Consider the following 26,853-nt stretch of genomic DNA (forward strand, 5'->3'; position numbering starts at 1 on the left):
ACTAACAATTAGTTCACGGGTCAGTGGAGAGGTGTTACTGCTGGCTCTGTGCCGTGGGTATAGAGTGATGTGCGAGACCTACTGGCAGTCTAGACAGCAGGATGACCACAAGACGTAGGAGCAGAATTAGCCCATTCAACCCAAGCCCATGCCATTCCATCCTAGATAATTTATTATTCCTCTTAACCCCATTCTCCTGCCTTCTCCCTGTATCCTCTGACACCCTAACTAATCACAAACATATCAACCTCCACTCTAAACATAGCCAATGCCAATGACTCAGTCTCCACAGCCATGTCTGGCAATTAATTCCACAGATTCACCACCCTCTGGCTAAAGAAATTCCTATCTCTGTTCTAAATGGATGTCCCTCTATTCTGAGGGTGTGACACCCATTCTATAAAGGCCTTTCAATATTCAATAGGTTTCAACTAAATTCCTCCTTCATTCTTCTGAATTCCAGCGAGTACAGGCATCGAACCTTCCTCATACGTTAACCCTTTCATTCCAGCAAGTAAAATTTAAGCAGATTCATCCCTACCTCAAAGACCCAAGAGCCCGTCTCACACCGGTACTCCAGGAAGCGGGCACCCTGCTTCCGCGATGAGTTCTCCAGCCTCTCTTCGAAGCCCATCTCCATCAGGCGCTCCGGGCTCTTGATCAGACTGCGTGTGGTTTTGTCCGTGGGCCAGATCCCATCCAGGGTTACCTCAGCACGTCTGTCTCACAAGGGAAAAGGCAAGAAAGTGAGGAAGAGACAAGACATCTCCACTGAGGTCCTGTTGCCTCCCAGCTTAGGTTGAACACCAGTAACAGAAAAGATCAACATAATCTGACGCTGTTATCAAATATCTTACACAAAATGAAAATAAAGTCAAGGAGTCAGAACACTACAACACAGAAACAGGCCCTTCGGCCCATCTAGCCATGCTAAACAATTTACCTGTCTACTCCTATCGCCCTCCATACCCCTCCCAGCCATGTACTTGTACAAATTTCTCATAAATACTGAAATCGAACCCGCATCCACCACTTCTTCTGGCAGCTCTTTCCACACTCTCACCACCCTCTGAATGAACTTTCCCCTCCGGTTCCCCTTTTCACCTTTCACCCTTAATCCATGACTTCTAGTTCTAGAACATCTGGTTACCGAAATCAGAATTTCATACTACTCTTCCCAAATAATTTTTATTTAGAGATACAGCATGGTACCAGGTCCTTCTGGTCTAATGAGCATGCAGCAGCCAGTAACACCCATGTGAATGTAATTAAGCCAACAATTAGCCCACACAATGGTGTTACAGCTCAGGGAGTTAGAGTTCAGAGTTCAATTCCAGCGTCCTCAGAAGAAAATTTGTACGTTTTTCCCGTGTGCATGTGTGTTTTCCCCAACTGCTCCAGTTTCCTCCCGCAGTCCCAAGACACAGGCTAGGAGGTTAATTGGTCTTTCTAAACTCTCCTGTGATAAGATGAGCTTTATTTGTCACATGTACTTGGAAAGATGCAGTGGAATGCGTTGTCTGTGTAAATGACCAACACAATTGGAAAGACATGCTGGGGCAGCTCACAAGCGTTGCTGTGCTTCCGGCAACACAACATGCCCACAACTTATTAACCCTAACCTTTGGAACGTGGGAGGAAACTGGAGCACCAGGAGGAAACGCACACATCATGGGGAAAACGTACAAACTCCTTACAGACAGCAGTGGGAATTGAAACCCAATCTGACAGCAAGCAATGTAGTACATCTTCTAACCGCAAAACTGCTGTGCCGAAGGACTTGCTTTTGTGCTTCATGACTATGACTCACACAGAAAGCCTGCTTTGACTGGGAGGTAGCCTCATCCTGGCATTTACCTGTTGAGCCCCTCCCCTATGGGAGGCCTTTTGTCATCATCCAGGTAAACGGTCACCTCTTTCCTGCGGATGTGCACAGTCTCATCAAGGTCCATGTTCGTCAGATTCACCATCCCGGGGAAATACACCGAACCATAACCTGTGTTTAAAACAATTCGTTAGCAGTTCCTCGACTGGAGTGAACAGCAACCACTCCCCTTCTCCTTCAGAGCCACCTCTGCAGCTCCAATCACTCCTTCCCCATCTGGAGGCAAGGTGTCCACAGGTATCCAGGCACAGAGATTTAGTCAGATGAAACAAAATGGCCGTTCTTCAGTCAATCCAAAGGAGCCGGATAAAGCTACAGGTAGTTCTGATAATGAATAGTTTCTGGTTTTACAGAGACCCGTAAGTTAGAGGTGTCTGCGAGTCAGAAGATACAAGATGCTGTGTACCTGTGATGCTGCTGCATGTGTACTTCTTTACACCCGAGGACTAGAATACAAAAGCTAGGATGTAATTCTGAGGATTTAGAAGACATTGGTCATACAGAAAGGAGTATTGTGAGCAATTTTGGGCCCCAGAGGAGGTTCACAAGAATTATCCCAGGAATGAAAGGGTTAACATATGAGGAGCATTTGATGGCACAGGGCCTGTACTCAGAGATGAGAAGAATGAGGGGGATCTCATTGAAACCTATCAAATATTGAAAGACCAAATTAGGCAGGATGTGGAGTGGATGTTTCCTATAGAGGAAGTGTCTAGGATCAGAGGGCACAGCCTCAGAATACAGGAACATACATTTGGAACAGAAATGAGGAAAACTTCTTCAATCAAAGGACAGTGAATCTGTGGAATTCATTGTCACAGATGGCTATGGAGGCCAAGTCACTGACGTGTTTAGAGCAGAGGTTGATAGGTTCATGACCAGTCAGAGCATCAAAGGTTACAGGGAAAAGGCAGGAGAATGGCATCGAGAGGAATAATGGACCAGCTATGATGAAATGGCGTAGCAAACTTGATGAGCCAAATAGTCTAATTCTGCTCCTATGGTCTTATACGCCCTTGCATACAGTAAACTAGACTTTGACACAAATATATCACTTGATACTCCACAGCAAGTAGCAACTAAGCCACATAACATTGATGACTGAGATGGAGGCAACAGCAGGAGGGGCAAGCAGACAGACACGAACACTTGTACACAGGTTGTGAAATCCGAGGTCGAGGACTGAAGATCAAAGGCCTCAGGTTGGCTCTCCCAGAGGTCAGCGGCCTGATGCCTGTGTGTCAGAGAATCCGAGGCCAAGGACTGGAGTTGGAGGCCGGTTTGCGTGAGAGTGGACGGGGGGGGACCATGGCTTGTTTTGTAGTTATACATGTTTCTGCTGTTCTGCTGAATGTAGTGGGCATACCATGTTGGCACCGGAATGTGTGGCGAGCATGATCTTGGGTTGTGTTGGGTTGTTAATGTGAATGATGCATGTTTCAATGTACATGTGATAAACAAGCCTGAATCTGAAATAATATACTGAGACATGTACAGTTGTGTATGGGATGTCTTTTTAACCTAGGGAAGAAGGGAGGGTATTCTGAATTGCAGCAATGGCATGAACATCCTCCTGCACATTTACATGAAAAGTCGTTGGGGCAACTTTAACCCAGCTAGTAGCACCATCATACTCCTGACCACTGCAGATCCCCTGCAGGTTTTGACCGACTTCCTTGCTGTCCACTACACCCCCAATCTTGGCGTTATCTGCATATTTGCTGATCCAGTTAACCACATTATCACTCTGCGGCACACCACTAGTCACAGGCCTCCAGTCAGAAAGGCAAACATCTACTGCGATTCTCTGGCTTCTCACACTATTTACGACTTTATCTTGAATGCTGAGTGACTGAACCTTCTTGACCAAAATCCCATGTGAGACCTTGTCAAAGGCCTTGCTAAAGTCCGTGTAGATAATATCCACTGCCTTGCCTTCAACTTTCCTGGTAATCTCCTCAGAAAGTTCTACAAGATTGGTTAGAGGCTACCTTACCACACACAAAACTAGGTTAAATATCCCTAATCAATACAGTCCGCTTCAGAGAAACCGAAGCCTACTGACCTTTGCGTCCGATGGTGAAATTCTCCACAAAGCACTCGCCGTTCTCATTAGTCATATGCTGGGCCAGTTCCTCCAAGGAAGGGATGGTGTAGTAGCCGACTTTGGTCAGGATGATGCCTGGCAAAGAGGGAGCATGTCAATTAGCATCATCACTGCTTCAATACAACTACAACAGAGACTTGCATTACCCAAGGCTTGTGCTGAGAAAACCACCTCCATCCCAACCTTCCATAATGTCAACCCTCAAGAAAAATCAGGATCAGGTTTATTACCAATAGAACATAGAACACTACAGTGCAGTACAGGCCCTTTGGCCCATGATGTTGTGCTAGCCCTTTAATCTACTCTAAAACTGTCCAACCCTTTCCTCCCACACGTTCCTTGTATGTATCAGCCTCTACTTCCATCCCCGGCAGTGTTCTCCACACACCCACTACTCTTTGTAAAAATTCATCTCTGATATTATACCTTTACATTCCTCCAATCTCTTTAAAATTATGCCTTCTTGTATTAGCCATTTCCACCCTCAGAAAAAGCTTCTGAATGTCTGCTCTATCTACAGTTGCAAGCAAAAGTTTGTAAACCCTTTGCATTTACCTAGCTTTCTGCAGTAATTACTCATAAAATGCGGTCTGATATTCATCCAAGTCACAATAATAAACCAACACAATCTGCCTTAACTAATAACACAAAAAGCTGCTGTACTTTTCATGTACATTGTTTAATCACTCACAGTCCAGGCTGGAAGTATGTGAAATCTCATATTTAATAACTGGTAGAACTTCTTTTAGCAGCAATAACTTCCATTAGATGTTTCCTGCAGCTGCTGCTCAGACTTGCAGAATGTTGAGGAGCAATTTTAGTCCATTGCTCCAGACAAAACTGTTTCAGTTCATCAATTATTTCTGGTATACCTTGCCTGAACAGCCCTCTTCAGGTCATGCCACAGCACCTCAATTGGGTTAAGGTCTGGACTCACTGGGCCATTCCAAAACACAGATTTTCTTATTTTTAAACCATTCTGTTGTTGATTTACTCTTTGTCTTTCACATCACTGTTGTGTTGCATCATCCAACTTCTATTAAGCTTCAGGTGATGGATCACAACAATTGCATTCTCCTGTAAAATGTCTTGATACAATTTTGAATTCATTGTTCCCGCAACAAGTGCAAGCTGTCCGGGCCCTGAGGCAGTAAAGCAGTCCTTCCATAGTTGGAATGAGGTTTTGGTGTGCAGTGCCATTTTCCCTCCAAGCATAGTGGTATGCATTTCTGACAAAAAATGACCTTTGTCTCATCTGTCCACAGAACACTGTCCCAGAAGTGTTGTGGAACATCCAGGTGGTCTTTTGCAAATTTGCGAAGTGTAGCAATGTTTTTTTTTTAAAAGAACACTGGCTTCTTCGTGGTGTCCTTCCATGAACTCTATTCTTGTTTAGTGTTTTTCTTATGGTGATCACAGGAAGAGATTTCTGCAGGTCTTTTGCTGTTACTCTTGGTTTCTTTTTCACCTCCTTTAGCATTGCACATTGTGCTCTTGGTGTGATCTTTGCAGGATGCCCACTCCTGGGGAGAGTAGAACAGTATTGAATTTCCTCCAATTACAGACATTTTCTCTTACTGTGGACTGCTGAAAACTCAGGTCTTTTGAAATGCTTTTGTAGCCTTTTCCAGCTCCGTGCATCTCTACAATTCCTTCTTCCAAGGTCCTCTGAAAGTTGTTTTGATCGAGCATAGTGCACATAAACAGGCTCTGTTAGTAACCTGTGTGTCCTTTTTATATGGCAGGGCACCTCTACAACCCACACCTCCGATCTCATCTCATTGATTGGAACACCTGACAAATAGTTTTTGTAGAGGCATTACCCCAGAGGTTACATATTTTTTTGAACCTAGACTGATTGTTTAAATGGTGCACTCAGTATTGAGAAGTACAATTGTTGGCATGTTATTATTTTAAGTAGATAGTGTTTGTCTATTGTTATGACTTAGATAAATATCAGCCCACATTTTATGAGTAGTTAATACAGAAAACAAAGTAACGGCAAAGGTTCACAAACTTTTCTATGCAACTGTATGCTTCTTATCTTGTACACGTCTATCAACTCACCAGTCATCCTTTGTCACTCCAAGTCACCGGGAGAACATAAAAACTCCTTACAGCGGTGGGAATTGTACCCAGGTTCTTGGTACTGTTATGCTAACCCCTATGTTACCATGCCCCCATTTTGTTCCTATTTCTTGACTTCTGAAAGAACCTTGGATTAAAACATCCAAACCCAACAGTACACATCATTAAGTGCATCCTGAACTTGTGTCAATCAATCCCATAGATCCTCACCTGCTGGATGGGGAGGCAGGATTTCGTCTCCCTCAGCTTCCTGTTCTTCCTGCAGGGACCCCTCAATGCAGGAGGTGCCCTCGCTGCTGCCCTCCATCGTGCCGTTCCGCAAATTGTTCCTCAGGTTCATCTCCGCGATGGTATCGTCCATGGTCGAGATCTGGTGCTTGCTGCTGCCCAAACCATCGGGAGTTTGTGGGATTGGCTTAATGATAGTGTTGGTGTAGCATTTATTTACCTCCGGGTGCTCACTCTCCTCCCTCTCCAACCGGCTTTGTTGTTCACTACAGAGCAGAACCAAGAAACCAGTTACCTACATCAAGAGTTTCATAATATGAGTGACATAGACAAGGTGAATGGTCTCACATTTTCCCAGGGTGGTGTACAGGAAGGCTAAAACAAGAGGGCATAGCTTTAAGGTGAGGGGGGAAAGATTTAGAGGGGGGTTGAGGGACAAATCTCCCATACACAGAGGGTGGAGGGTAAATGAAATGAGCTGCCAGAGGAAGTGGCATAGAGGTAGAGGTGGGTCCATACATCTGTCAAACATCTTGCCAGCTGTGCAAAACTCAAGCACACCATGAAGAGAGGCTATACTTACTTCACCCCATTCTCCAGATACTCTGAAGGTGAAGTCATATCATTGGGCTCCTTGTTGAGCACAGGCGAGTATAGCGATGAGGTGTTTAAGCTCTTCAGCACTAGCTTTTTGATGCTTTTCCTGTTAACGAACAAGAGATGGTTTAACATCAGCTGCAATGGTTACTACAGGCAAAACCTTCAGGACAGCCTCAACAACAATCCCTCGCCCTCCCTAAGAACAATTAGAAGTGGTGGATGTTTGTTCTTTGCAACATTTAAGAGAAGTTTGGATATGTATGTGTTTGGCATGGTCTAGATGGGCCTGTTTCTGCACTGTAGTGCTCTATAATTTTATTAACCTTGAAATATCAAACCTCACCCTTTGCCAATGACTACAATGGTGTAGAGGTGGTGGACAGGTAGAGCCCTGATTCATCTAACCTGTCCCAAGGTGCCACCACCCACCCCACCTCATCACTGAAGACCATAATCTTATGGGAAAAGCAAACTAAAACTGAAATACATCAGTTTGGGAGTGAATCCCGGAGTTCCTTCATCCTCCTGGGCATAAGACAGGGGACAACTATTCTCTGGGAAACTTTTGATCCATCTAGTCCATGCTGGTTTTGTTTTGCATCTATGGGAATACCTAGACCTGGACCATAGCCCTCTCATCCATGTACATCCAAATTTCCATTGAATATTACAATTAAACTGACATCCACCACTTCTGTTAGCAGCTTGTACCACCTGAGTGAAGAAGTTACCCCGCACATTTCATCCTTCACCCTTAATCTATGACCTCTAGCTCTGGTCTCACCCAACCTCAGGAAAAAGCCTGCTTGTATTTATCCTCTCTATACCTCCCATAATTTGTATTCCTCTATCAAATCTCCCCTCATTTTCCTACTCTAGGGAGTAAAGTCCTAACGTATTCAACCTTTCCTTACAGCTCAGGCCCTCAAGTTCCAGCAAAATCATTGCAAATTTGCTCTGCACTCTTTTCAAGGTTATTAAGATCTTTTCTATAGGTAGGTGACCAAACCTGCACAAGATACTCTACGTCCAGCCTTACCAATGTTTTATACAACTTCAACGTAACATCTCAATTCCTGTATTCAAAATTCTGATTTTCTGATCTACCTGTGATGCCAACTTCAAGGAATTATGGATCTGTATTCATAACTCCCTTTGTTCTATTGCTCACTGTGTTAAGATTTACCCTGGTATGACTCCCAAAATGCAACAAGTCACACTTGTCCGCGTTGAATTTCATATGCCATTTTCCAGACCAGTTTCCCAGATGGTCCAGATCCAACTGCAACCCAATATAGCCTTCCTCGCTATTCACAACACCGTTGAAAGAAAAAGACCACAAAAAGTAGTGAATATGGCCCTCCCAACCATTCAGCACATCTACATGAAATGCTGTTGCAGGAAAGCAGCGTCCATCTTCAGGGACTCTCTCCCACCCAAGCCATGTTCTCTTCTCACTGCTGCCATCAGGAAGAAAGTACAGGAGGTTCAGGACTCACTCTACCAGGTTCAAGAAGTTATTACCTCTTAACCATCAGGCTCTTGAACCAGAAGGAATAATTTCACAACTTTGCTTGCCCCATCATTGAAATGTTCCCACTACCAATGGACTCACTTTCAAGTACTCTTCATCTCAAGCTCTCAATATTTATTGCTTATTTATCTATTAATATGATTTTCTTTTTGTATTTGCATAGCTTGTTACCTTCTGCATTCTGGTTGAATGCCCTCGTTGGGCAGTTTTTCATTGATTCTGTTATGGTTATTATTCTATAGGTTTATGAGTATGCCCACAAGATGATGAAACTCAGGGTTGTACAAAGTGACATACACGTACTTTGATAATAAATTTACTTTGAACTTTGAATCTTGGTGTCACTCACAAATTTGTAGATCCTGTTTAATAGATCATAAAAACCATTAACAATGATCATAAACAATGGATCCAGCACTGATCTCCACTGCACACTATTAGTCACAGGCCTCCAGTCAGACAGATAGCCATCTACTACCACTCCCCACCAAGCGAATGTTGAATCCAATTGACTACTTGATCCAGAACACTAAAACAACTTAACCTTCTGGACCAGACTCCTGTGTCGAACTTTGTCAGAAGTCCACGTGGCTACCATCCACAGCCTTTCCTTCTTCAAACTTCTTGGCAACTCCTTGAAATCACTTGATAATAGTAAACCACACCTCAACAGTATTGTAATGTGTGGCATCGAAAGCATAGACCGTAAGACTTAGGAGCAGAATGAGGCCATTCTACCCACCGAGTCTGAATTGAATTGACTATTTCTTACATCCTTCACAGACATGAGTAAAAATCTTTACACTACATCTCCGTCTAAATGTGCAATCACAGTAATTTATAATAAATAAAACAGTCAATGTAACCTAGAAATACACACAAATCAGCATGAGTTAATCAGTCCGTTGGCCTGCTGGAAGAAGCTGCCCCAGAGCCTGTTGGTCCTGGCTTTTGTGCTACGGTACTGTTTCCCAGATGGTAGCAACTGAAATAGATTGTGGTTGGGGTGACTCGAGTCCCCAATGATCCTTCGGGCCCTTTTTAACTCACCTGTCCTTGTAAATGTTCTGAATCTTGGGAAGTTCAACTACAGATGCACTGGGCTGTCTGCACCACTCTCTGCAGAGTCCTGCCATTAAGGGAGGTACAGTTCCCATACCAAGCAGTGATCCAGCCAGTCAGGATGCTCTCAATTGTGCCCCTGTAGAAAGTTCTTAAGATTTGGGGGCCTATACCAAACTTCCTCAACTGTCTGAGGTGAAAGGGCTGTTGTGCCTTTTTTACCAAACAGATGGTGTGTACAGACCATGGAAGGTCCTCGGTGCTGCGGATGCCGAGGAACTTGAAGCTGTTTACCGTCTCGACCCCAGATCCATTGGTCAATAGGGGCTAGCCCGTCTCTATTCCTCCTGTAATCCACAACCAGCTCCTTTGTTTTTGCAACATTGAAGGAGAGATTGTTTTCCTGACACCACTGTGTCAGAGAGGTTACTTCGTCCCTGTAGGCCACCTCTTTATTGTTTGAGATAGTGTATAGTAGTGTCGTTGGCAAATTTAATTAGCAGATTAGAGCTGTGGGTGGTGACATAGTCATGGGTATACAGGGAGTAATGGAGGGGACTTAGTACACAGCCCTGAGGGGCTCCTGTGTTGAGATTCAGAGGGTTGAAGGTGAGGGAGCCCACTCTTATCACTTGCTGGCATTCTGACAGGAAGTCCAGGATCCAGCTGCACAAGGCAGGGTCAAGGCTGAGATCTCTGAGCTTCCTGTCAGCCTGGATGGAATTATGGTGTTGAATGCTGAACTGTAGTCCAAGAACAACATTCTCACATAAGCATCCTTCTTGAGAAATGTCTGTTGCCATTTCACCTTGGTTGATCCATTTCCATCTTAATGCCATTCTCCTGACTTCTCCCCGTAACTTTTGACACCATGACCAATAAAGAATCTATCAACTTCTGCCTTAAATACAACCCATTACCTGGCCTCAACAGCTGCCTGTGGCAACAAATTCCATAGATTCACCATCTTCTGGCTAAAGAAATTCCTTCCCACCTCCATTCTAAAAGTACATCCCATTATGAGGCTGTGTCCTCTGGTCCTAGACAATAGGAAATACAGCGAAATATTGGAAAGGCCTAGACAGAGTGGATCATTTCTGCATCGACTCTATCTAGGCCATTCAATATTGAATAAGTTTCAATAAGATACCCTCTTTCTCCCCCCCCACCCATTTCTAAACTCCAGTGAGATCAGACCCAAAGCCACCAAACACTTTTCATATGATAACTCTTCCTCCTGGATTCATTTTTGTGAACCTTCTCTGGACCCTCTCTAATGTTAGCACATCCTTTCTTAGATAAGGAGCCCAAAACCATTGACAATAATCCACTGAGGCCTCACCAGTACCCTATAAAGCCTCAGCTTAACATTCTAGTCCTCTCAAAATGAATGTCTTTGCTTTCCTCACCACTGACTCAATCTGCAAGCTGACACTTAAGGAAAGCTGCACAAGGGCGCCCAAGTCTCACTGCACCCCAGAGTTTTGATTTTTCTTCACGTTTAGAAAATAATCTTTTATTCCTTCCTTCCTGAAGTGCATGACCATACACTTCCCTACACTATATTCCATCTGCCACTTTCTCCTAATCTGTCCAAGTCCTTCTGCAGCCTCTCTGCTTCCTCAACACCACCTGCATGTCCACCTATCTTCATACCATTCACAAACCTGGCCACAAAGGCATCAATTCCATCATACACATATAAAAGAAGCTGTCTCAACACAAATGCCTGTGGAACACGACTCGTCAGCAGCAGCCAACTACAAGCCTTAGTGGCACAGGCAGCAATCCAGAGATTACTACACTGTAGGTCCTGCTTTTCAGCTTTCTACCTACCTCCCTAAATTCTCTCTCCTCCCTTTTCCTATCTATGTCATTGGTGCCGATATGTACCTAGACTTCTGGCTGCTCACCATGGCCCTTTAGAACGCAGTGGATCAGATCCAAGACATCCCTGACCCTAGCAACTGTGTGGCAACATACCACCCTGGTATCCACTCCTCTAACTATGGAATCCCCTATCACTACTATAGTACTCTTTTTCATCTTCCATTCTGTTCCACAGCGCCAGACTCAGTGCCAGAGACCTGGCTGCTGCAGCTTCCCGGACCCGCTGGTAGGTTGACCCCTCAACAGTATCCAAAACATAATCCTTATTTTTGAGGGGAATGGCCATGGGGTACTTGGACCTGGCTGCCCATTTCCCTTCCCTCTAGCACGTACATTGTTAAAAAAAATAATTAGTGAAAGTGGAAGAGAAAAACCTAAAGGTGCCATTAATAGACTTTAACACAGAACAGTACAGCACAGAAATGAGCCCTTCGGCTCACAATGTCTTGCTAATAAATTAAATTAGTGGTCAAAAGGCTAATTAAACTAATCCCTTCTGCCTACACATATATTACTTTGAGGCCCTCTGCTGGTCGAGGTTGGCTATGGATGCTGCATCCCAGCTGTCTACGTGATATGCAAGCCAATACACAAGGCAGGGATATACAGTCAGCCCTCCTTATCCGCCAGTTCCACAGGCGTAGATTCAACTGGATCCTAGACCTCCTGACTGGGAGACCTCAGCCAGTCCGGATCGGGAGTAGTATCTCCAACACCATCACACTGAACACGGGGGCCCCCCAGGGCTGCGTGCTCAGTCCACTGCTGTTCACTCTGCTGACCCACGACTGTGCAGCAACACACAGCTTGAACCACATCATCAAGTTCGCCGATGACACGACCGTGGTGGGTCTCATCAGCAAGAACGACGAGTCAGCATACAGAGAGGCGGAGCGGTTAACAGACTGGTACAGAGCCAACAACCTGTATCTGAATGCGAACAAACAAAAGAGATGGTTGTTGACTTCAGGAGGGCATGGAGCGACCACTCTCCGCTGAACATTGACGGCTCCTCCGTTGAGATTGTTAAGGGCACCAAATTTCTTGGTGTTCACCTGGCGGAGAATCTCACCTGGTCCCTCAACACCAGCTCCATAGCCAAGAAAGCCCAGCAGCGTCTCTATTTTCTGCGAAGGCTGAGAAAAGTCCATCTCCCACCCCCCATCCTCACTACATTCTACTGAGAATGTACCGAGAGCATCCTGAGCAGCTGCATCACTGCCTGGTTCAGGAATTGCACCGTCTCGGATCGCAAGACCCTGCAGCGGATAGTGAGGTCAGCTGAGAAGATCATCGGGGTCTCTCTTCCCGCTATTACAGACACTTACACCACATGCTGCACACGCAAAGTTAACAGTATTGTGAAGGACCCCACACACCCCTCACACAAACTCTTCTCCAACCTGCCATCTGGCAAAAGGTACTGAAGCATTCGGGCTCTCACTACCAGACTGTGCAACAGTTTCTTCCCCCAAGCCATCAGACTCCTCAATACCCAGAGTCTAGACTGACACCTACATCATTTATTATTATATTATAATTTGTCCTCTACTGTGCCTATTGTCTTGTTTATTAATTATTGTACTGCCCTGCACTGTTTTGTGCTCTTTATGTAGTCCTGTGCAGGTCTGTAGTCTTGTGCAGTTTTTATGTTGTTTTACATAGTCTAGTGTAGCCTTGTGCTGTCTCACATAGTCTAGTGTAGTTTTGTGTTGTTTCATGTAGCACCAGGGTCCTGGAGGAACGTTGTTTTGTTTTTACTGTGTACTGTACCAGCAGTTTATGGTTGAAATGACAATAAACTTGACTTCACTTCCTTGTATACCCGCGAGTGTATCACTACCCACAGCTCCAATCTGCTAATTAAATTTGCTGACAACACTACATTGATTGGCCTTATCTCAAATAACAACGAGGTGGCCTACAGGGAAGAAGTAATCTCTCTGACAGTGGTGTCAAGGAAACAACCTTTCCTTCAATGTTGCAAAAACAAAGGAGCTGGTTGTGAATTACAGGATGAATAGAGACGGGCTAACCCCTATTGACATTAATGGATCTGGGGTTGAGAGGGTAAACAGCTTTAAGTTCCTCAGCATCCACATCACTGAGGACCTCACGTGGTCTGTACACAGCAGCAGTATGGTGAAAAAGGCACAACAGCCTCTCTTTCACCTCAGAGAGTTGAGGAAGTTTGGTATGGGCCCCTAAATCCTAAGAAATTTCTACATGGGCACCCTGTAGGCACAATGTAGAAATTTCTGAGAGCATCCTGACTGGCTGCATCATTGCCTGGTATGGGAACTGTACCTCCCTTAATCGCAGGACCCTGTGGAGAGTGGTGCCGACAGCCCAGCACATCTGTAGTTGAACTTCCCATGATTCAGAACATTTACAAGGACAGGTGAGTTAAAAAGGGCCTGAAGGATCATTGGGGAGCCCAAGCCATCCCAACCACAATCTATTCCAGCTGCTACCGTCCGGGAAACAGTACCGTAGCACAAAAGCCAGGACCAACAGGCTCTGGGACAGCTTCTTCCACCAGACCATCAGAATGATGAACTCAAGCTGATTTAAATGTATTTCCATATTGTTCTATTTATTATAAATTATTATAAATTACTATGATTGCACATTGCCCATTTAGATGGAGACATAACAAAAGATTTTTACTCCTCATGTATGTGAAAGATGTAAGAAATAAAGACAATTCAATTGATTCATAGGCACTGGGGATAGAACAGTGCCTGGGATCAGACTATTCTTTCAACGGAAAGGTTTTACCTGGGCAAGAAGGTGCCATTTGTCAGGGACGTGGGCTCGTCATCATCCAGTCCATCAAAGAGCTGGGACTTGGCAGATCCAGTGGCCTGAAGGGCCTTTGGCCTCACTCTGGTAGCAGGACGAGGAGTCAGTTTGTAGTGAGTGGGTGTGGTCAGAGCCTTCTGGGCAGCTGGATTAGTGGGTTTCAGTCGCTGCAAGAAAAGATGGTTGTTAAAATCTGCACTCAATGATCAGCCCCCTTCATTATCATCAAGATGAATGCTAACCAAATACAATGTAGTTTAAATAATTCTTTCCTAGTAAATTTAGAGATATAGCACAGAAGAGGCCCTTCTAGCTGTGCAGCCCAGCACCCCACCGATTTAACCCCAGCCTAATTACAGGACAATTTACAATAACCAATTAACCTACTAATAAGTATGTCTTTGGACTGTGGGAGGAAACAGGAGCACCTGGAGAAAACCCACACATTTGCAGAAAGGAAAGTATAAATTTGCTTACAGAAGACACCAGAACTGAACTCTGACACCTCTAGATTGTAAGAGAATCACACTAACTGCTACATTACCATGGCTTCCCATTAAATAATCTCTTAACTTCTGGTAATTTGCCACCCTCTCCCTTCCCTCTTCTTCCATTTCCCACTCTGGCTAACCTCACATCTTCTCTTCTCACCAGCCTATCATCTCCCACTGATTCCCCTCTTCTTTCCCTCCATATTAGCTACCTGACCTGCTGAGTTCCCCCAGAAATTTGAGAGATCCTCTGGATTTCCAGCATCTGCAGAATCTCCTGCATTTAAAATAATTCTTTCCTGGCTGATAAAGCAGCTGCCAGCTCTATCACAGAGAACTAAGAACACCAACCCACTCTGATGAGACCTAAAAACTAATGGCATCCTCGTCTTTAAGCTCATCCATTTGAAGCACAAGTTCCTAATCTCTATAATCCTCACAGACCTAACACCATACAAAGCAACCATCAAAAGGTTCCTTTCTCCTTTCACCAACCCTTGATTGGATCAGAAAAAGCTGTAGAAAGTTGTGATCTCTGCCAGCTTCACATGGGTACACATCTTCCCAGCATCCAAGACACTTTCTAAAGGCAATGCCTCAAAAAAATGTTGTCTATCATAAGGACCCCAATCACCCAGGACATGTTCTCTTCTCATTGCTACCATCAGGAAGGAGGTACAGAAGCCTAAAGACAGACAGACACACACATACACTCAACATTTCAGGAACAGCTTTTTTCCCCTCTGCCAGATTTCTGAATGGACCATGAACATTTTCCCTCCCTTTTTTAAAAATTACTTATTCATTAAAGACTTTGGCAAACATCTATAGATTTGTTGTGGAAAGTGCACATTTTGGCCTGGTATGGGAACACCAATGCCTTTTGAACAGAAAATCCTACAAAAGGTAGTGGATTCGGCCCAGTACATCACGGGTAAAACCCAATCACTGAGCACATCAACTGGACATGAAACATTGCCGTAGAAAAGCAGCATCCAAAGATGCTCACCACCCAGGCCATGCTCTTTCTCACTGCTGCCATCAGGTAGAAGGTACAAGAGCCTTAGGACTTACATCGCCAGGATCAAGAACAATTACCACCCCTTAACCATCAGGCTCTAGAACAAAAGGGGTGGTAACTGTTCTTGAACCTGGCGATGCAAGTTCTAAGGCTCTTGTACCTTCTATCCGATGGCAGCAGTGAGAAACTCATTTAAGGACTCTTATCTTGTTATTTCATGCTCATTATTGCTATTTTTTATTATCTGCATTTGCACTGTGTTTACAGATTACAGATCCTGTTTAGTTACTGTCCTATAGATTTGCTAAGTATGCCAGCAGAAATAGAATCTCAGGATTGTATGTGATGACACGTATATACTCTGATAACAAATTTTACTTTGAACTTAATCATTGCACAGAGATTGTATTTACCCCAAGGGTATTTGCACTGGGTGACAGAGGAGACACAAGGAGCTTACCTCCTCTTTCTTCTTGGGATCGACCATGGGGTTCCTGAAGAGTGGGGAATCTCCAAAGGGGGTGTAGGCCAGAGCATTGAGTTGGTGCTGCAACACTGCCTGCTGTGTGGCCGCAGCATTTGGATCAGTCAGACCTGAACAGAGAGCCAGAGGCCAAATCAACAGAAGGTAAACAGGTCTATGTACCCAGAGAACAGCACAAGCACAGGACATGCAAAAGCTCTGCACATTCAATGACGTATACATAAAGAACAAAAGAACGTATGAGCTCTTCAGCTCACTATGTTATGACAACCTTTTAATCTACTCCTAGTGGATGCTGACAGGGTGTTTCCTACATTGGAAGAGCCTAGGACCAGAGGGTCAGAATAGGGGGATGTCCATTTAAAACAGAGTTGAGAAATTTCTTTAGCCAGAAGGTAGTGAATCTCCACGAATGACTGGAGGCAGCAGAGGTTTGATAGGCTCTTGATTAGTAAGGGGGCCAAAGGTTATGGGTTGAAGGTAGGAGAATGGGGTTGAGGGAAATAATAATTCAGCCATGACAGAATGGTAGAGCAGACTCAACAGGCCAAATGGCCTAATTCTGCTCCTATGTCTTATGATCTGAGATCAATCTAACATTTCCCACCCACACTGTCCTCCATTTTTCTTTCATCCATATGTCTATCTAAGAGTTTCTTAGATGTCCCTACCACCACCCTGGTAGGGCGTTTCACATACCCACAACACTGCATAAAGAGCTTAACTCTGACATCCCACACCCTACTCTTTCCTCCAACCTCTAACATTATGCCCCACATATTAGCTACTTCTACTCTGTGAAAAAGGTGCTAGCTGTCCAGATCTATGCCTTTTTTACACCTTATCAAGTCACCTCTCATTTCCCCTGCTCCAAAGGGACAATTCCCTAGCTCACTAAACATCTTTTTATAAGGCATGCTCTCGAATCCAGGCAACATCCTGGTCAATCTCCTCTGCACCCTCTCTAAAGCTTCCACATCCAGAGAAGCCTGAAGAAGAGTGCAGAGACCAGACAGAAAATATGAACATTAGAAAATTTTTGACAAGAGGCCATTCTGCCCAACAAAGTTTCCCAAATTCCCATTCACACAGTGTTGAAATAACTAGAGTTTAGATTTGAAAGTCTCTGAGGTAATACTCTCAACTACACAACTTGATAGTTTGCTCAATGTGTCCACAACTTGCTGTGTAAATGAATGCTTCCTGATGTTAGTCTGAGATCTCCCTTTAACCAGTCTCCACCTACAGCACTGTGTCCTTGATGGATTAATGGTGAAGAAGCAGCAGGCATCCGCTTTACTTATACCCTTAATGATTCTGAACATTTCGATCATGTCTCCTCTCACTCTACATCTACTAAGGCTAAAAAGATTTAAGTCTTTTAATCTTTCTTCGTAGCTCATACCCTGCAGACCTAGAATGAGTAGTCGCCCTTCTCTGGACTCTCTCCAGTGTCATCACATCCCTCATACAACACAGAGACCAAAATTGTACACAGTGTTCAAGGTGCGGCCTCAAAAACTCATACAGCTTAAGGAGAATGTCTCCCCATGAGCGCATTATATAGCCCAACACTCTATTAGCCTTTCTAATTCCTTCTCTGCATTGTCTAGATGTTGATAGTGATGAGTCTACCATAACACCCAAATCCTTCTCAGAGTGCACTTTCTAACTCAAGACCCCTATTGTGTATTTATATCTAAAATTTCCAATTCCTATATGTAATTTACATTTAATTACATTAAATTTCATCTGCCATTTATCTGCTCACATCTGGATTTTGTTTAGATCTAACTGTACAAATTCTGTTTCTGCTGCCTGAATGTCCTCAGCCCAACCCCTAATTTTGTGTCATCTGCAATCTTTACTAGCTTATTTGTTATACCCAAATTATTAATGTAAATTAGAACAGCAGCAGCACCAAAGCCAATCCACTTTTAAAATCTTCTAGGTGTGAAAATGACCCTCTCACCACAATCCATTGTTTTCTGTTTTGAGACAATTCTGTACCCATTTGCACAGCTTACCCTGAATCCCAACCTCCTGTAATTTGATTATTAACATCTTGTGGGGTACCTTGTCAAAAGCTTTCAGAAAGTCCAAGTAAATGATATCAAATGCTCTACTGCTATCATAAATTTTAGAAGCCTCTTCATAGAACTCCAGCATATTAATAAAACATGGCTTCCCATCTGTACCCATGCTGGCTTTCTGCTAACATGCCTGATCTTATCAGCTGCTTTTCCATCTCATTCTTTATTATTGCTTCCTTTATCTTGTCTGCAATGCATGTTATAGTTACCAGGGTCAGTGTGGCCATTTCCAGTCCTTAGGGACTTACAACAGTCTTCAATGACTTTTGAAAAATACATGTTAGGGGTCTGTATCTATAACCACAGACCTTTTTAAGTACCCTTGGATACATGTTGTTTGGCCCTGGAAATTTATTAACTTTCAGCCTTTTCAGCGATAGCAAGTCCTCACTTTCTAAGATCTCCAAGTCACATAAAACAACCTTATTTTTCTCTACACTTACTGGCATATTGCTAACATCTTTCCAGGTGAATACTAGCAAAATATGAGTTGAGTATACGCTATGTCCTTCTCTGCACAATTTATCATGCCACTATTATTCCTAATATACTAACTTCCCCCTTGACTTTTTTTTTACTATTAAAGTACTGGGGGGAAAAAAATCTCTTGGGGGGGGCTCACTCTTAGCGTTATCAGCAATATTCTTTTCAACTTGCCTTCCAGCAATCCAAATTTCCCTCTTGACTATAGCTCTCATTTTCATATGCCCTACGGTTAACATCATTACTTTTTTTCCTGTATTCCCTATAGAGCTGTATTTTCTTTAATAATTGTTAATGTATATTTTTATTCATCCATGTAGTTGACCTAATGTTTTATATTGCTTCTTCCAACCTTGACAATGAACATTTCCTGCACTGCATGTATTACCTCTTTAAATCAACCCAATTGTTCCTCAACGTCAAGCAGATCCTTCCAGTCATTCCCGTATCTGCATACACTTTGACTTTCTGAAATTTGTTTTTATTGATAAACATTCCCAAAAAACTTTGAGACTAACAAGATTATGATCACTTATTCTTAAAGGCTCAACAACTTCCATACTAAAATTCTATCCTGATTGTTGGAATATCGTATCTAGACAAGCCTCCTCTCTTGTTGGTGTATTAACATACTGGGTCAAAAACAATATATCAATGAATTTCCCTTTCCTGTAATCCATTAGTCACTGGGCTCTCCTATTCAATATTTGGAAAATTAAAGTCAACCATAACGTCACCTTCAGAATTTGCTTTTTAATATTCTGATAGAGTTGTTCATTAAAATCACTATCAGCATTCGAGGGTCTATAAACACACACCCAATGGTATTCCTTTATCCTTAGTTTTCAATTCTCACCCAGATATCTTCACTAAGTCGATTCATCTCCAATCACAAGCAGCCTCAAATTTAAATTCTCGTATGTATATGGCTGCTCCTCCACCTTTATGATCTTGCCCATCTTTCCTAAGTATAACCTTTAATACTATACTTATCATCGTGTTGGCACATGGCCAAGTTGTTAAGGCGTTCGTCTAGTGATCTGAAGGTCGCTAGTTTGAGCCTTGGCTGAGGCTGCGTGTGTTTCCTTGAGCAAGGCACTTAACCACACATTGCTCTTCGAAGACACCGGTGCCGTGGCGACTAATGCCCTTCCCTTGGACAACATTGGTGGCATGGAAAGGGGAGACTTGCAGCATGGGTAACTGTTGGTCTTCCATAAAAAAAACCTTGCCATGGTCTATCGAGACTAACGGAGGCCTACACACACACTTATCATACTTCAAGGTCAGCCAAATTTCAGTTATTGCTATGATATCATACTTACAATACAATTCCAGCTCATTTATTTTATTCTTAATATTTCTTGCATTTATACAGGCCATCAGTTTATTACTAATGTTTTTCTTCCTATTCTGACCCATTTTTAAAGCCCTGATGTGTTTAAATTGTTGAGCCTAGCCTGTTTCAAGTTCCCTGCTTCCCCATTCCATAGTTTAAACAGTCCTCAACTAACTAACTAACTAACTGCCCCTCCGGTTCAAATGCAACCTGTCCCGGTGGTACGGGTTCCATCTGCCCCAAAAGGCACTCTAATGTCCCACAAACCTATGCCCCTCTAGCCTACACTATAATCTGAGCCAAGCATTAAGTCTTCTAATCCTCTCCATCCTAACTGGACTGGCATGAGGCATATACAGTACTTCCGAGAAGACCAGCTTGTCAGGTCTGTCCAGGTTTTCCATATAACTCTTTAAATTTGTCTTACAAAATTGACAGCCTGCCCTTACCAATGTAATTTATTCCAATTTGGACAATGTCTACTGGATCCACCCCAGCTCTGGTCAGGAGCTTATTTACTCATCCAGGGAGATTCCAACTTGTGTTTCTGGTAGGCAACACACCATACAAGACTCCTTGTCAGTACACACCTGATAGAGTCCCCTACTATCACTACTTCCTTTTTACAGGGTTTAGGATTAGAGAGGGTCTTGTAGGGTTGCTCTGTCCTGCCTACCACCTCAGAGGTTTCATGGTCGCCGTCGAGCATCAATGCTGGAGGAGATACCAGAATGAAAAAGTCACCAGACAACAGAGGCATCAGAACACATGAGCATTTTAAAAACCAAACCGCTGCAGTCAGCAGGAACCAATGGGAGAGGGGAAGATTCAAGATTCAAAAACTTTGTCATTCTAACCATACATCAGCTCTGCAGGGCAGAATGAGACAGCGTTTCCCAGGAGCAGAAATGCTGGATAGGTCACTGGATTGAATGAACTATCTGCAAATGTAAGTGGGAGTGACACATACAGACTCAGACACACAGGTAGAAAGGGTTACTTACAGACTGCCGCCTGAGGGGCTCCAAATCCCACACCGGTGTTGGCAGCATTAAATGCTCCTGTTCCAAATGCCCCTGTTCCAAGAGCAGTGCCCAGCTTGGGCTGCGTGTTGCCAAACAAGGAGGTCTGCCCTGCTCCGAGTGCTAGGAAACAAGGCATGCCACATTTAAAACAGAACATTACAGTGCAGGCCCTTTGGCCCACAATGTTGTGCCAACCTTTTAACCAACATATCTGCCTTTACCACCACCCCTGCACCCACTCTGTGAAATACCTACTTCTGACATCCCTCCCCACACCCCCCCCTATACTTTCCTCTAATCACCTTAAAATTACACCCCCTGGTTTTAGCCATTCCTACCCTGGGAGAAAGCCGCTGGCTGTCCATTCTATGCATCTTATCTTGTATATCTCTATCAATCACCTCTCATTCTCCTTTGCTCCAGAGAGAAAAGCTTTAGCTCATTAAGCCAAAGGGAGGAACACTGCGAATGAGCCCACTCCCCAAGCACTCAGCACACCCGACATAACCAGAACCCAAATAAAGGTCTTGGCCTCTGAAACATCGCTCTGCGAATGCTGCCTCTCTGATGCTTTGTCAACCACGGTTTCACTGGGGAGGATGGGAGGGGTGCAGCCTGGTAGACACACTTCTCCACTGCTATGAGGACGCTCTTCACCAAATGGCTCACCTGATCCAAAACCAGCCCCAAGTGTGGACCCAAGGGCTCCAGTGGCAGGTTTATTCCCAAACAATCCTCCTGTAACTGTGTTCGCTCCAAATCCTGGGGAAACAGACCCAAAGTTCACCATTAAACTTTCTACTGAACCAAACCGGCCACCACACACAGACATCTGAGAGCTAACTACTACACATAGGTTAATGAGTACCTGGAACTAACTGCTGGAGGAACAAAACATAACACAGTACAGGCACTTCAGCCCATAATGTTCTGCCAACCCTTTAACATACTACTCCAAGATCAATGTAACCTCTTAAATGTCCCCATCTAAGAATGCAGGAGAAAACAAAGCACTCAGGAAACCCACGCAGTTACAGGGAGACCATACAATCTCCTTATAGACAGTGGCAGGAATTGAACCCATGTCGCCGGCGCTATGATGGCGTTGTACTAACCACTATGCTAGCATGTCACACCAACACTGCTGCATGGCCCCGTAAAGCAGTAAAGGCGGGTACAACTGCAACTTGTAAGAGGCACCTAGATAGGTACTCAGAGGGGAGGGACTCGAGGGTTATGGGTCAAACTTGGACTAGCAGGGAGAATGCTGTGGTTGACATGGAACAGTGTTTTATTAGTCTATGATACCTTAAAACACATGACTGTTAAATGGTGAAAGGCCTTGATAGGGTAGATGTGGAAAAGATGTTTCTTATGATCGGAGAGTCTTAAGACCAGAAGACACAGCCTCAGAATAGAGGGGTGTTCTTTTAGAATGGAGTGAGAAATTTCTTTAGCCAGAGAATGGTGAATCTGTAGAATTTGTTGCCACAGGCAGCTGAGGAGGCAAAGTCTTTATGTATGTTTAAGGCAGGGGTTGATAGATTCTTGATTGGTCAGGGCATGAAGGGATACAGGGAGGAGGCAGGAGACTGGGGCTGAAAGGAAAATTGGATCAGCCACGATGAAATGGCAGAGCAGACATGGTGGGCCATTTGGCCTAATTCTGCTCCTATATCTTATGGTCCTAAGTTCTTTATACAGAGTGCGGTGGGTGCATCTAGGTGTGCTGGTAGAGGCAGATACATTAGGGACATTCAAGCGACTCTTAGATGGGCACATGGGTGACAGAAAAATGTGGAGGGCTATGTAGGAAGAAAGGGTTGGATTGATCCAAGAGTAAATTAAAAGGTTGGCATAACATTATGGGTCCAAAGGCCTGTACTGTGCTGTAATGTTCTAGAAAACATACAGTGAAATGCATCAGTTGCATTATCTGCCAATACAACCTATGGATGTACTGGGGTCAGCCTGCAAGTGTCATCCCACTTTCTGGTGCTAACATAACATGTCCATAATGCTCAGCAGAACAATGCAGAACACAAGAAGCAATGACAGCAAACAACCCATGTTCCACCCACTCATCAATGCATATACCACCCCAGGACAGGTCGGCCGTCTTTGGCCTCCAGTGGATTTGCAGGCATAGTCCCCCAATTTAAGATCGATGGCATTCTGGAGAATCTGCACTCCACTCCACACTTGGAAGGCCCCTCTCTCCTTAGAAGTGCAGCATTGAGAGCTGAACATTAAGTCTCGTGCTGCTTACTGAGAGGTTCTCTATTCAGCTTAATTACAGTATGGTATATACCGGCAACACACACCATTTTGTGGCCGTTACTTTACAGCAACAGCAACTCAGGTGAAATTTCTGCCACTGTAGTTTGCACTTTCTCCCTGTGACCACGTGGTTTCCTCCAGGAGCTCCGGTTTCCTCCCACATACCCAAGGCATACAGGTTCAACAACTGTGCTGGTCACCGATTCAAATGAGATTTCACTAAATGCTTGATATTTCAATATACATATGACAAATAAAGCCAGTCTTTTAAGTATTTCTTAGATCATTGCGCTGACATCTGGATCACATTGTATCATGTGCAAAGCTGATCAATCTGGACTGGGGAGAAGATGGCAGGACCTGCAGAGAATTAACCGCAAGGCTGAGGAGCCCAGGGGAGTTGACCACACCAGGAGCTGGCTCCCTAAAAAAATGTAAGGTACTTGAAATTTGCACAAAGCAACCAGCTTGTTTAGAACATGGAACAGTACAGCACAAAAATAGGCCCTTTTGACCCACAATGTTGTGCTGAACCAAATATTCAAATAGTCAACTAAACTAATCCCTTCTACCTCCATAATGTGCATATCTCTCCATTTTCCTCACATTCCTGTGCCAATCTAAACAGCTCTTAAGAGTCCTTAATGTATCTGCCTCTACCCCCATCCCAGGCACCCACAACTCTAAAAAATTTGCCCCTCACACCTATTTTGAAATTAGCTCTTAGTCTTAAATACATGCCCTCTGGTTTTGGATATTTCAAACAATAATAGATACTGTCTGTCTACTCTATTTGTGTCTCTAATAATCTTATAAACCTCTATCAGATCACCCCTCAGCCTCCCCTGCTTAGGGGAGGTCTGTAGTCTAGTGCAGTTTTTTTTTCCTGTGTTTTTTTTTCATAATTCATTCTAGTTTTTGTACTGTGTCATATAACACCATGGTCCTGAAAAAACGTTCTCATTTTTACTATGTACTGTACCAGCAGTTATGGTCAAAATGACAATAATAGTGACTCGACTTGCTTCAGGAAACAAACCCAAGTTTGTCCAACCTCTCGTTATAGCATTTTCTGTCTAAACAAGGCAACACCCTGGTAAACACAAGGGATTCTACAGATGCTGGAAGTCCAGAGCAACACAGAGCAAATGCTGGAGGAATTCAGCAGGTTAGGGAGTATCTATGGAAATGAATAAACTGTTGATGTTTCAGGCAGAGACTCTTTATCAGAGCTGGAAAGGAAGGGGTAGGACAGCAGAATAAAAGGTGGAGAAGGGGAAGGAGGATAGCTAGAAGGTGATAGGTAAAGCTTGTTGGGTGGGAAAGGTAATGGGCTGGTGAAAAAGGAATCTGATAGGAGTCGAGAGTGGACCATGGGAGAAAAGTGGAGGACTACAGGTGGCGGGGGGTGATAAGCTGGTGAGAATAGGTAAAAAGGCAGCATGGGGAATAGAAGGGGGAAGTGGGAGGGGCAAACGATAAGAAAAATTAATGTTCATGGTATCAGGTTGGACTGACACAGGAATGGGACAGGAATTAAATTGTTTGGTCACCAGAAAATTCCACTTTTGGTGGATGGAGTGAAGGTGCTCAACAAATCAGTACCCCAATTATGTTGGGTCTCACAAATGTAGAGGAGCCTGCATTGGGGGCACCAAATACCATAGACGACCTCAACAGATTCAACTGGAAGGACTGTTTGGGGCCCTGATTGGAGAGGAAGGATGAGGTGAATGGGCAGGTGTAGTATTTCGGTCATTTCCAGGGATATGTGGCAGGAGAGAAACTAATGGGGAGGGATGTATGGACAAGATAATCACAGAGGAAGTTATTCCAGCAGAAAGTAGTGAGTGGGGTTAAAGAAATGTTTGGTAGGAAGATGACAGAATTTGCATTGAAGGATATGGTGGATGCAAAGACTCAGAGGTTTAACATTCAGAGAATCCTCTTTTGCACCTTTTCTCAAGCCTCAACATCCTTCCTACAGTACTGTGCCTTAGGCAGATGTAAAACAATTCTGTAAGATACTTTCAAAAATAATGTTTCTAAATATCAAAAAATATTATTATAAAAAGTAAACAGTAAAAACTAAATCAAATCAATATTTGGTGTGCCCACCCTTTGCCTTTAAAATTGCTTGAATGCTCTTAAGTACACAGTCGTGCAGTTTCACAAGAAAATCGGCTGGCTGGTTGCTCCAAGCATCTTTGGGAACTTGCCACAGTTCTTCGGCAGACTTTGGCTGCAGGATCCCAGACAGCCTCGATGATGTTGAGATCAGGGCTCTGATAGAGGCCATATGAAACCATATAAAAAATCTAGGGTAACACACACAAAATGCTGGAGGAACTCAGCAGGTCAGGCTGCAGCTATTGAAAAAAAAAAGGTATGGTTGACATTTCGGGCTGAAACCTGTTGGGCATTTTGGAGTTTAGAATAATGAGGGTTGATCTCATTAATATCGAAAGGCCTATATAGTGTGGACGTGGAGAGGATGTTTCCTTTGGTGGGGGAGTCTAGGACCAGAGGGCACAGCCTCAGCATAAAGGGATGTTCAGTTAGAACAGAGATAGAGCAACTTCTTTAGCCAGTGGGTAGTGAATCTGTGGAATTCATTGCCACAGATGGCTGTGGAGAAGGGTTTCGGCCCTAAATGTCAACTGTACTTCCCCCCCCCCCCCCCCCCCCATAGATGCCTGGCCTGCTGAGTTCCTCCAGCATTTTGTGTGTGTTGCTCAGATTTCCAGCATCTGCAGATTTTCTCGTTTGTGAAAAAGCCTAGAGTGTTTTAAGACTTTTACACAGTGCTGTATAACAATGTGATCAGCACTGCACGTAATACTCTTGGGCAGTCTAGCTAGTTTTATAAAGCCACAACATAACTTCCTGACTTTCGAACTGAAAAGTTTGAAGGGAGATCTGAATTCCTTGGTGGACACATACCAAAGCTGGACGGATTGGTGCCTGCTCCGATGGTCAGGTTGGGCTTGTTGCCGAACAGCCCAGCACCAGCAGTGCCGAAGGTGGATGCAGTCGTGGTCGCAGTGCCGAATCCCGCTGGCTTGCTAGCAAACAGGGTCTGCTGGTAGAGGGAGGAAAGAGGGTCAGGGCCGCAAACAATCTAACCAAGGTGGATCCAAATTTACCTCCCAGTTGGTAAGAAAACTGATGATAGCCCATTCCCTACAACATACTAATCTGCAACCTCTACAACCAAATTCAATGCTCCTCTCACCAATTTCTTCTAAACCCACCTTTCACAACCCTCTTGATTCCCTGACAAACTAAACTCAAGCCCTTCACATTATATGTCAATGATCTGGATGACAGAATCAATGGCTTTGTGGTCAAGTTTGTGGATGATAAGAATTTATTTGGAGGGACAGGTAGTGTTGAGGAAGCAGTGAGTCTGCAGAAGAACTTAGTTTAGAATGGGCA

At 44.0% G+C, this 26,853-nt stretch overlaps 1 protein-coding gene across 1 annotated transcript in view; it reads right to left on the bottom strand.

Moving 5' to 3' along the window:
* The window catches only part of nup98 (nucleoporin 98 and 96 precursor), a 107,173-nt gene that overhangs the window by 35,519 nt on the left and 44,801 nt on the right, over positions 1–26,853 (bottom strand). Inside the window, 10 exon segments of the mRNA XM_073041943.1 lie at positions 542–719; positions 1,858–1,996; positions 3,951–4,067; positions 6,291–6,574; positions 6,892–7,011; positions 14,176–14,366; positions 16,172–16,305; positions 21,115–21,255; positions 21,805–21,897; positions 26,359–26,494. Coding sequence (XP_072898044.1) covers positions 542–719; positions 1,858–1,996; positions 3,951–4,067; positions 6,291–6,574; positions 6,892–7,011; positions 14,176–14,366; positions 16,172–16,305; positions 21,115–21,255; positions 21,805–21,897; positions 26,359–26,494 — 1,533 coding nt within the window.

Source organism: Hemitrygon akajei, chromosome 4 (assembly GCF_048418815.1).
Source record: "Hemitrygon akajei chromosome 4, sHemAka1.3, whole genome shotgun sequence".
Lineage (NCBI taxonomy): Eukaryota > Metazoa > Chordata > Chondrichthyes > Myliobatiformes > Dasyatidae > Hemitrygon > Hemitrygon akajei.